General features: G+C 36.6%; 1 protein-coding gene across 1 annotated transcript; it reads left to right on the top strand.

Moving 5' to 3' along the window:
* Positions 1-6589: 6589 nt before the first annotated feature.
* Positions 6590-9010, top strand: LOC137074148 (apolipoprotein L3-like). The gene is made up of 3 exons (XM_067442866.1): positions 6590-6645; positions 8019-8055; positions 8221-9010. The coding sequence occupies exons 1-3, from the start codon at positions 6621-6623 to the stop codon at positions 9008-9010; spliced, it is 852 nt and encodes a 283-aa protein (XP_067298967.1). The 5' UTR covers positions 6590-6620.
* Positions 9011-12955: the final 3945 nt, after the last annotated feature.

Genomic DNA, 12955 nt, shown 5'->3' with positions numbered 1-12955 from the left:
AAAGGTATTAAAAAGTAGTAAATTTAACTTAACGATTGCTGTATATACCCTGAAATATAAAGTAAAAAAGAGTGGGACTTCGGTAAAATAATAAATAAAAAGAGTTGGACCGCGGTAAAATAAAAAAGTGGGGCTGCTGTGAGTGCAGGCAGCCTGGGGACAGCATCCATAGTTCAACCAAGTGCTATGACAACAGCGGCCCTCAAAAACAGACCGGCCCGCTGGGAATTTTCCCGGTGCTCCTGATTAGCCAATCCGGGCTTCTGTAAAGTGACGATGAGCAGTAAGTTTGAATTGTTTCATTTTAATTGTGCAGTTAACAAGTGTTTATTCACATATTGCCAATGTTGAATTGTGTAGTAACTTGACTGTACTGAATGTGATTTTTCCAGTTTTATTTCTATGTATTTTTCAATTAATGTGAGCAGCTTATTTTGTTGACTGTGCTTACAAATGCTCTAATTGTGTGTATTTGTTTTCCAGAATGTGAGGCTGCTATCGTTGTCTATGTTAGCCAGTGCTGTAACTGAACAAAAAAAGACACATTTGATTGTGCAAAACCAAGCTTTATTGTTTCCAGGTATTGTATAACATCTTTATCTCTTCTACTCCAATACCAACATTCAGCATAGTTGACGCTGCCCCCATTCCCCCACCCCCATGAAAAGTCATTTCAAAAATCTATAATAGGGTCACTTTAACAATTATATTTATACAAATTAATAAAAGTTTGATTTCAAGTTGTAAATCATACCCTGGCATACAATGTTATGCTGACAATATTATACCCGAAAAGACAATCTCATGCTAAAGTTATGATTCACCTGTTCTCTACTAACACATACTACATAAAACAAACAAAAAGTTTTACAAAAAGACATTTCACATTTCATCCTTCAAATCATTTCTATGAAAAATAATTAGTCAAAATGATATATTGCAGGCATTTAATAAACAATTATAGATAGGCCACATTATTATCCAAAGTGTTGAGATTTGGATAATTCACATTAGCTTATATTTCATCTACTGGTTAAAATTGATGTCATTTTCACATTAGTCTGAATAATAACTGCAGCCAGTCTGAATGACTCTGTAAATCCAGTCTCTGACAGAAGATGGCGCTGATGGAGCAGCAGTAATAGAGCTGTTTCCCAGATAACCTGCTTAAACTAGGCATTACAGATGAAGGGAGGATAAACAGAAAAGGCCATCATTATTTCCCTCCGCACTGGGTCATAAAGGCTGGAAAACCTCTCACTTCTCCGCCATGTTTTCACACAAAACAAAACCTGCATGCTGTTGTGTGAGACTGTAACACTTCGGTCAGTTCCCATCATCTGTATTTGATATTAAAGCATTTTCAAAGATTATGGTAATAACTGTTTCAAATTGAATATGATTTTTATGACGTTATTAGTAATATCAGGGTCATAATGCTGACTTCACTAACTATCATTCTCATAATGCTGTTTAAATGTATTATCATTTGACTCTCAGTACGTGTTAACTTTGGACTCTGTGTGAATTACAAAAATTAAAAACAAAAAACAAAAATTAGCATACAAACTTTACCTTTTAACATAAGATCTGCTGTGCATGTTTGACTTTCGATGAATAGTTTTGTGCATTGCGGGACAGTGAGATATATTGTCCAACTTGAATCATTGCCACCAAAAATTAAACGTTAATTTGAGCAGTACTGGACAACTGGATCAAAGTTTTACTCTTATCAGAACCAGGGAGATTTTACAATCGTGAATTACTCTAGTCTAAGATAATTCTCAAAAATCCACCCACACCCTACTTATGAGTTCAAAGGTTGTGTTCATCAAATATTAAACTATCCTTTATGCGAATGAACTCACCAAGGGCGATTATGATTTATGTGTTGAGCTTCTTCTAACGCTATTTTCTATCACTCTTCTGGAGATTGATTAAAAAGTATAGATGTAGTCCCGTTGGGCTCATTGAAGCTGGTTATCAGACTGAAAGTATCTCTGCTTTTCTGGATTATTCTCTTCAATCTCTGTCGACGGCTCTAAAGGGCTAAGGTAAGGACTGTTCGCTCAATCCTCCGTATGCAGTCACCTTGATTCGGGTGTTTTATCTGCTCATTTAAACTCATATTCCCTTCGACATATGACACAAATGTTTCAACTGTAAAAAATAAACATGTACAGTTGTAGCTTTATTATTTCTACCTGATCCACCTACAAATATTAATTCCATTGTTGTAACACACTTTAATCAGTTTCACGTGACATAAATAAGGGAATGGTGTTTAAATATAATTGAGTTACACTGACTGCGCCTTGCTGAATTTTGCTTCAATGAGAAATTGGGATTTGGGGTTATTATACATATGATGTGTCCAAGTGAAAATCACAATAGACAGTGCTAATCTTCAGCACAATGGTAATTAATAACAATGTCCAACATAATTGTACATTAAACATTAACAAACTGCTAACATCTTTCCCTGAAAAACACATTAAATAACACGTAATCCCTGAATTTACTTGCATTGACCTTTGCAAAGCTTATTGTGAACTGGGCGGTGCCCAGGGCTGTGTTTCCAGAAGCATTGTGAACTGAATTGATCGTAGAAACCATTGGTGGTAATGGTCTCTATGATCCTCCACAGGTCTTCATCACTATCTTGAGTGAATCTAAATGGCACGTGTGGTATAAAAGAGGAGGTTGAAACAGGACAGCAGAAATCTTTGATAATTTTTTTTAAGCCTACAAATGAAGGGCGTTAATTAATGATCAGGTGCACTAAAAAAAAAAACACGTCTAAACTTAAGATTTATGTATTTGAATTGCATTTGCATTTCCATCCATTCGGATTACATAGTTTTAACATGAACAAATTATTAAACTGAATGTGAATCATATTTATCAGTCATACATGAATGAAACTGAACATACATGAATTCAATCATACATGAATGAAATTAAATTGATCACAAGTGATATTTTTAATATTACAAAAGAACATTTATTTAATAAATGCTGTCCATTGAACTTTCTATTCATCAAAGAATCCTGAAAAATAAATGATATCCACAACTAGGGCTGGGCGATATGGCGAAATATATCGTCTGGACGATAGAAAATGTCTATCGTTTTATATAAGGCTCTATCGCTTACGCCACGATAAGGCGTTTACGGCAGAATTTTACGTCAAGATTCACCTCACGCCACGGCATGCCCCATGCACGCTGCAATACATAAACAAACGTGGAGGAAGACGGTAGTAGACGCGGTTCAGACCAGGGTAATTCTCAGAGTAATTATGCCAGAAAAGTGGCATAAGCGCTCAAAACAAACTTCAGACACAGACGCTGCAACGGGCTTTTACGCGTGGCACACCATATAGCCATATATTTAAATATTTTAATGGCAAGTGTAGGGATGGCGAAAACTAAACACTTTCTTGACCGACCACCGAGCCTCATTAGCCGGTTGAAACCGGTTAACCGATTAGTTTAAAATATGCTGCGCTATTTGAAAAAACAGCCGCGAGCCGCGCTCCCTCTGTCTCTCTCTCGCTCTCTCTCTCACACACACGCGCGCTGCCACCTCCCTTCCACTCACGTCACTTTTTTAAAATCCCCCACAGCGCGAAACACGAGTCCCGCAAACGCGCCGCAGAGGAGCTTGTTTGTAATAAGAGGACAAATGGCTCCTTAGTTTCGAAATGGTTTGGGTACAAGGTGATCGCGTTGTAAATAAAGGCGTTTGTCCAGCGTTAGAAGCTCATTTGAATCATTGCCGCGGCTCATTTAAGAAAATGACAGCTCCGAAGAGATGCCGCTTTAGTTTGAGGTAGTGCTAACAATAATAAAGAAAGACGATCAACACCTTATGTGTTACCACTGAAATGAAGATGTAATATATTTCCAAATGTAAGCCCATCTTAAGCGAAATGCACGCTTCATACTGTCGTCTGCCCTGGCTCTAACCTCGAGTGTTTACTTTTTGCAAACCTTGTGAGCGCGCAAACCCAAACGCTGTGACCTCGCGCCAAATGTTTTTATTGGTTTATTAAGTACAAACAGGCGAGTTATGAAAAATTGAGTGCGAGGGATATGTTCAATCACACAAAAAGATTTTGGAATGAGACGGCCAACTGTAGTAGCGTTTAGTCCACTGTCTATAATAGCCTAATTTAAAGATCACTTTTTTTATTTATTTTAACATACAACTTTGATCGGTTAACGATGATACGGTCAACCATTGGTCAAACGGTCATCGGTTTACATCCCTAGGCAGGTGTTAACTTTACCAACAGTCTTGCTTTAAAAAAAGGTTCTAAATAAAATAAAAATGTAGCCCATACTACCTTTATTTGTTTTCTATATCATTTCAAACTGCATTTCCACATTGCAATTTTGTATAGACTATTCATAAACTGAATTAACAGAAAAATTGCTATATCGTTATGTATATCGTTATCGGGATATCAAATGAGCTATATCGGGATATGAAATTTTGGCCTTATCGCCCAGCCCTATCCACAACATTTTTAAGCAGCACAACTTTTTTCAACACAGATAATCATAAATGTTTCTTGATTATAAAATCGTCATATAAGAATGATTAGTAAAGATCATTAGTAAGATGTGACACTGAAGACTGGAGTAATGATGATAAATTCAGCTTTGATCACAGGAATAAATTACTATATATTCACATAGGAAAAAAGCTGTTTTAATTTTTAATAATATTTAAAAATAGCAGGCGGTTCTATGGGCTGCCATAGACTCGAGCGGGAGAAGAATTTAATAAATATTTAAAAAACTATTTTTGATTAAATAAATGCAGCCTCGGTGAGCAGAAGATACTAAACATTAAAAGCTGAATTAACTTTATTGTCAATAAATAGGCTACATTGAGATGGCTTGAAAAACACATAAATCATATATTGTCGCAATCGTCTGATTGTCGTTGTCACGTTTCATCACTCATAACTGTTGTTTTCCTTCAGCTGCAGCTACAGCTTCTACGAATCCGCTTTTCTGTGAGAGAGCACCCTCCTCATATTAAGATACGAATATAATCATGCATAGAAGTGTTGGAAGAGTTGAGCACGGCCGCTGGAGTGATTGTTACACAAACACGGCTCGCGAGCAGCGGGACTTTTATTATGACGGGACACAGACAGTTGCGGGCACCATTTCCGCTTTTCTGGTCATGAGTAGGGATGGGTATCGTTAAGGTTTTAACGGTATTAATACTCTTACCGATACTGCTGCAAAGGGAATTAAGTTGGGCTAGACATAAATATTATTATTATAATCTTTGTAAAGACAAAATCTAACATAAAAGCAGACTATCACAGATCTAAAGTGTAACCAGGCTACGTTTGAATGTTTGGTTCTGTCCTCGGCTGTCGTTTGCGGAGCTCTCTCTCTCTCTCTCTCTCTCTCTCTTTCTCTCTCTCTCGTCACGTGTATTTTCAAAAGTACCAACAGCAGACCCGATAACTTCCGAGCTTATCGATACAACGGTCTTTCAAAATTTAATACCGGTTTTCGGTACCCATCCCTAGTCATGAGTATGAGGTAACGCAGCTCTGTTTATCATATTAGATACATTTAAGTGTGATTAAAATGATCAGTTTCAGTTTATTTATTTATAGAGCACATTTAAAAACAGTCGCCAGACTGACCAAAGTGCTGTACAAGTATAAGCTACTTCAGCATCTCACAGTCTACAAGCATAAATTAAAATTAAAATAAATAAAATCAACATTGGCAACATACAGGGCGGGGACATTAGCATAATTTTAAAAGCAAAGGAAAACAAATGGGTTTTTAGCAGAGATTTAAAAACTGACAAAGAGGAAGCTGCTCTAATTTGTGTCTGCAAACTGTTCCACAATCTAGGCCCCACCACGGAAAAAGCTCTTGACGCCTCGACGTGTAAGCCTAGCACAAGGAACCGTGAGTAAATGATGTTATGACTTCACGCTGTGCGTTCAATCAGCAGCTGCTGTGACACAAAACTGGAAACTGGGGATAACACAGATATGACGCCATTGACAGGCGACTCCCTCAGACGTCCCGGGTCCTCGGTTAAAATAGCAACTTTCTCACAATTTACAAATAGTTGGAAACATTTGGGATATTGTAAGAGCTCAACTGAACAAAATATATAACACTGGCCTGGTGGTTTTTACTGCAAAAATACTACATAGTGCATATTTAATATAAAATTTCGTCCCCCCACACACACACACACACACACACACACACACACACAGCAGTGTGAACAAGTGTCACAGCAGCTGCTGAGCGAACACACACAATAATGTCATAACATCATTTTAAACACTTAAATGTGTCTAATATGATAAACAGAGCTGCGTTACACACACACACATGTATGAAATTACATAAAATCCAGTGCTTTCAAAGCATTAATGTTTTTGATGAGTTTTTGTTTTAGTTTGTTCCCAAAGATTTGCATATAATTTAAAGTCCTTCACAATTGTAACTCTTTCTCTGTAGGGTTTAAAGGGACAGCACATCACTGAGTGGGTAACTTATTAAGAGGCAGCAAAAATGAATAGCCCTCCTAGCCCTGATTCTGGCTTCAGTGATGACAGCATGAACAATCCTCCTGTAATGAAAGGTGAGTCAGTAAATAATTACATTATTGATTTTTTAAGCGGACTGTCTTTTCACAGCAAGTGCCTTGTTGGCAAGTGCTATTTGCATTAGCTCCACCTAACAATGCCTGGTTGGGTCAACGACATTAAAAAAGACGCACATACTTCAACATCTTCAGTGGTTTGGTCAGTTAAGTTTAAGGCTCAAGGAATCTGGTTTTGACTCGATCAACCCGAGTTTGAATCCGCCTTTTGCAGAGCTCGGTCTTCCCCTTCCCCATTCCCATCACATCAGAAAGGCATTTACTTTCAATAAATATTAAACAAATAAAATGGAAAAAATGAAAATAAAGTGCCCAATAAAATGTTTATCAATAATAAGAGTATTTATTGGGTAGGGTTAGGGGTCGGTGTAGAGAGGGCTTTTATTGTCCCATTAAGGTGGCATCCATTTAATAATTTTAATAAATATAATGATTTACACTGTTGTTATTGCATCCTGTTAATGTACAATAATACTGAACTGCAAATAATATGTTACAACGTGTAAATATATATCACTAGTTTAATTTATAGTAAATGTCATCTATCACTAAGAAAGTCAGTTATTTTCACTCGCTGTCTTTTTTTAGCCATGTTTAGCTCAGGCGGCTCTTTTGATCTGTGCGTGATAGAACCGACCAAACTAAAGGGATTGTTTTGTGAATTCAAACAGAAGTTAAAGCTGTTCAATTCCTGCAGCCTCAAACTTTTCTGAAATACAAATATCTAAGAAGATCTAAAATATCTAATTTGATCAAATATCTGATAAAAAATTATCTTTCTTGTTTGCTTAGGTGAACTTGTACTAAAGTACGGTTTTATTCAAAATCAAGTTTTGTTTTTGCAGAGAAAATGTTTATTTATATATATAATAAATATATAAATAAACATTTTCTCTGCAAAAACAAAACTTGATATATGTAGTTCTGTAGTTTCTTCCCCACTCCGACTAATAACGATTTGACTACAAAAATGGAAATGATTCGAAAAATCACACAAGACTATTGAAGTATCAGTAAAATACTGTTATTCAAAACTGAAACAAAAGCAGTAACAGTGTCTACAATTATGAGATTGATTTACTTCCTTGATTCGCTTGAAACAGTTTTTCAGTAATTCAATAATTTACTGCACAGAACGGCCAGTTTCCTGAATTATTCTTTAACTGTGTGAAGAACAGCACAAACATTTTAATTTTTTTTTTTTATAAATAACTTTGAAAATGAATTGTGAAATGAGAAAACAGATATTGTTATGTGAAAAAGCCCCACTATGTCAAATCAATATTTTGTTGTTATATAATGTGATAATCTGCTGAAGATCTATAGTATAACTGCATGTTATTTAATTTCAGCAACCAAACGCCGGCTGGAAGAAGTTGACGGAATGCTGTAAGAGGATATTCTTATGCAAACTTGCATGTGATTATATTATGGAAAAACGTTAATAAAATACCTCTTGAACTTAAGAAACTCACCAAATCAGCTAATATGGTTATCATTAATTAAAAAAATATATTAGCAATATAATGAACTCCTATTATTTCTTTTCTGTAGAGCTGATGTTAGTCATCTCAGAGAGGAATTTACTGAACTCTACGAGAAAGATTATCCTCAACTGCAGCGCTGCATAGAGAAACTGCATCATATCATCAAAACATTTGAAGAAGATTTCAGAAGAGCTACTAAAGGAGATGGAGAGGTGGCGATCACTGGAGGTGCTGTTGCAGGATTAGCTGGAGTAGCAGGATTAGCTTTAGCTTCAGTTACTTTTGGGTCTTCTCTTGCTGTGGCAGTAGCTGGAGCAGGAGTAGGAGTAGCGGCAGCTGTAGGAGGTGGAATAATGTATGAAGAACACAAGCACGCTAAAAAGCGCAAGATGACAGAGTTACCAGGAAACAAGAGCGCTAAGAAAAAGCGCATGACAGAGTTAAGAGTTAAAACTGAACTAAAGGACTCTCAGAATAAACTCAACCTTTTGTCTGAGAAAGACATTAATGAGCGTATTGAGAAACTATTGAAAGATCTTGATGAGCTAGAGCGAGACGCCAGGGATGTAAGTAAATATTTTACCTCCATCAGTGAAAGTCACAACATACCAAGAGAAGAAACGACAGCGATGAATGCGCAGATGTCTGGAGTGAAGCGTCTGATTGGGACAATAAGAGGGTTTTTTTCTGGTGTCAGGCTTTTGCTTGACTCTCTGTTAGTTATTGAAAATAAAAGAGATGAGCATGAGATGGAGACAAAGGCTGGAAAATTCATAGATGGAATGAGGAAAGTAATGAATCAGCTAGAGGACATCATGGAAGAAATTAGGAAAACAAAAGAGAAAATGGCAAAATGACAAATCCAAATCAATGTTTTTTTTACATAACCAGACGAACAAAACAGCAGTAGTTATAAAATTGACGTCACTTTCCCACCAGGACTGATTTCCAGAAGAGCTGCTGCGTTAATAGAGTAAAACAAACTATTGATTATCTGTTTAAAGCAGGGGTCTCAAACTCAAATTACCCGGGGGCCACTGGAAGTAAACTTATCCAATCTTTATTATTAGGAGTTCTTCAACATGAATGTTTCTTCTGAACTTGAACATTACTTTCTGAACATGAATGGTTCATATAGGCTTCTCTTGCCTACTCGTGTTTTTTTTATTTATATTGCCAATATTTTTGAGATTTTTGGATCTGATTATATTTCGTCCTTCACACCTATCTATTACCAACAGGTACAGTATTGTTCAAAATAATAGCAGTACAATGTGACTAACCAGAATAATCAAGGTTTTTAGTATATTTTTTATTGCTACGTGGCAAACAAGTTACCAGTAGGTTCAGTAGATTCTCAGAAAACAAATGAGACCCAGCATTCATGATATGCACGCTCTTAAGGCTGTGCAATTGGGCAATTAGTTGAAAGGGGTGTGTTCAAAAAAATAGCAGTGTCTACCTTTGACTGTACAAACTCAAAACTATTTTGTACAAACATTTTTTTTTCTGGGATTTAGCAATCCTGTGAATCACTAAACTAATATTTAGTTGTATGACCACAGTTTTTTAAAACTGCTTGACATCTGTGTGGCATGGAGTCAACCAACTTGTGGCACCTCTCAGCTGTTATTCCACTCCATGATTCTTTAACAACATTCCACAATTCATTCACATTTCTTGGTTTTGCTTCAGAAACAGCATTTTTGATATCACCCCACAAGTTCTCAATTGGATTAAGGTCTGGAGATTGGGCTGGCCACTCCATAACATTAATTTTGTTGGTTTGGAACCAAGACTTTGCCCGTTTACTAGTGTGTTTTGGGTCATTGTCTTGTTGAAACAACCGTTTCAAGGGCATGTCCTCTTCAGCATAGGGCAACATGACCTCTTCAAGTATTTTAACATATGCAAACTGATCAGTGATCCCTGGTATGCGATAAATAGGCCCAACACCATAGTAGGAGAAACATGCCCATATCATGATGCTTGCACCTCCATGCTTCACTGTCTTCACTGTGTACTGTGGCTTGAATTCAGAGTTTGGGGGTCGTCTCACAAACTGCCTGTGGCCCTTGGACCCAAAAAGAACAATTTTACTCTCATCAGTCCACAAAATGTTCCTCCATTTCTCTTTAGGCCAGTTGATGTGTTCTTTGGCAAATTGTAACCTCTTCTGCACATGCCTTTTTTTTAACAGAGGGACTTTGCGGGGGATTCTTGAAAATAGATTAGCTTCACACAGACGTCTTCTAACTGTCACAGTACTTACAGGTAACTCCAGACTGTCTTTGATCATCCTGGAGGTGATCATTGGCTGAGCCTTTGCCATTCTGGTTATTCTTCTATCCATTTTGATGGTTGTCTTCCGTTTTCTTCCACGTCTCTCTGGTTTTGCTCTCCATTTTAAGGCATTGGAGATCATTTTAGCTGAACAGCCTATCATTTTTTGCACCTCTTTATAGGTTTTCCCCTCTCTAATCAACTTTTTAATCAAAGTACGCTGTTCTTCTGAACAATGTCTTGAACGACCCATTTTCCTCAGCTTTCAAATGCATGTTCAACAAGTGTTGGCTTCATCCTTAAATAGGGGCCACCTGATTCACACCTGTTTCTTCACAAAATTGATGACCTCAGTGATTGAATGCCACACTGCTATTTTTTTGAACACACCCCTTTCAACTAATTCAACTAATTGCCCAATTGCACAGCCTTAAGAGCGTGCATATCATGAATGCTGGGTCTCATTTGTTTTCTGAGAATCTACTGAACCTACTGGTAACTTGTTTGCCACGTAGCAATAAAAAAATATACTAAAAACCTTGATTATTCTGGTTAGTCACATTGTACTGCTATTATTTTGAACAACACTGTATGTGATGGTAATTGTGTACTAATAAATATGGCCAATAGAAATTAAATCATTATGTAATACTGAAATAATAAATCTTTTTATTTTTATTTAAAATAATAGACTAATTCAAAGCAAGGCCATAATGGAACAGAGGTCAAATAGGTCAAACAGAACAGTGAACGAAATTCTAGGTCTAATTCTAGTTGGGAAATAATCAATTTTGGGACTATTTGCAAACAATATTTGCATTAATTGTCTTCAAATATATTATTAGTCCCGAGATTATTCGCATGAGTGAATAAATACGTACATCGGCTGCTTATATTTGAGTTCCTCAGTGGTCTTATAGTAGACTTTTAGTAAATCGTCTCTAATGTTCAGAGTTCTAATCCGCTCATAGTTTTCTTCAAATGTTCATCAATGATTGTATATTAAGAGCATGGACACGTTGCATTTTGTGTGCATTTGTGTGTGTGCAATTTAGTTTTGTGATTTCACCGGAAAGAATAGTCTCTCTCCGTAACGGCATTACGCGATATATTGAAGCGCTCGTCTGTGTGTGTGAAGACTGCACGAGCGAGCATGTGCGCGGACCAAAAGAGAATGTATATCCCGCCTACTTTGATTTGATTGGCCATTTGAGCACAGTTAAACCACATTCATTTCGACTGTCTGATTAGGCTCTGTTCATGTCAATCACGAGGTGTCAACCAATTATACTGCACGAGAGAGGGCTGAGCTAACTCTCTCATATACACCCACACGAAGTGAGGCATAAAGCGCGGCACAGGCACACGCAACGACTCCGCCAAAAATGGTTTTCAGAGCAACGTGTGGGCCACACTAACACTAAACTTTGATGTCAAGTAGGGGGCCACAAAATATCATCCTGCGGGCCGCAAGTGGCCCGCGGGCCGGGAGTTTGAGACCCCTGCCTTAAACTAAAGCCAGTTGGACTCGATAGTGCTCCTTATTATGGCCAGAAAAAGGCCAAGAGGAAGATCAGGTGTTTTGGGCTGTTAATCATCATGGACTCGTCTGATTTACTGATCTCTTTATAACGTTTAGTACTTTTTAAATTAAATTTATGCTGATAATGCAATAATACTAATATATGCAAAAGCAATATACTTACACCGAATGTATGAATGAATGAATGAATGTCGCTCACTAATGACGGTCCATTACCGAAAGTCTCCTCCAAAACCGACCACAAAGGCTGAATGTTCTCTAAATTTGTGGCCAGGATGCACAGAAAATGTTTTCTATATATTTTTTTAAGCGTAGGCCTATACTATAATCAAGTACTATGGCATACATTTATATTTTTCATTACAGAAAATAAATTATTGAAAATAATAACATTTCCTGCCAAAACTTAAGAATAAAAATAATGAATTGTATTGAAAATGATTATTACACTGTAATGTTTAATCTTTATTTTAATTGTTTAGATATGATCATTAACAGGTTTATAATCGTGATAGTGATGTCCTATAAATATGTAAAACTTGCTCTGGCACCTCTGCCTTACAGTTCTGGGTTTTATTGTGCTTACAGTATATGATACATGTGCTTATATTATAAATGTACTTATATGATTAATGTGCTCATATGATAAATGTGCTTATATGATTAATGTGCTCATATGATAAATGTGCTTATATGATTAATGTGCTTATATGATCAATACGAAAATGATAGTGGTATATTTGAAAATGTATGGAATAATATGTGTATGTAAATATAATGTGAATAATATAACTAGGTTTCAAGTTTACCCTCTTTTTTATTACACCCAGTTTTGTGTGTGTGTGTGTGTGTGTGTGTGTGTGTGTTGTCATGCACATAAGACATTTCTTCTCATAAAGTGTGCTTTATCTTTTCTGTTCAGTTCTGTTGTATATGAAGTTATGACAGCAGGAATGATTATCAGGTAAACTGATCT

The sequence above is a fragment of the Pseudorasbora parva genome, chromosome 1 (assembly GCF_024679245.1).
Source record: "Pseudorasbora parva isolate DD20220531a chromosome 1, ASM2467924v1, whole genome shotgun sequence".
Taxonomy (NCBI): Eukaryota; Metazoa; Chordata; class Actinopteri; order Cypriniformes; family Gobionidae; genus Pseudorasbora; species Pseudorasbora parva.
The sequence above is the reverse complement of the archived record's forward strand: the minus strand, read 5'-3'. Positions and strand labels throughout refer to the sequence as shown.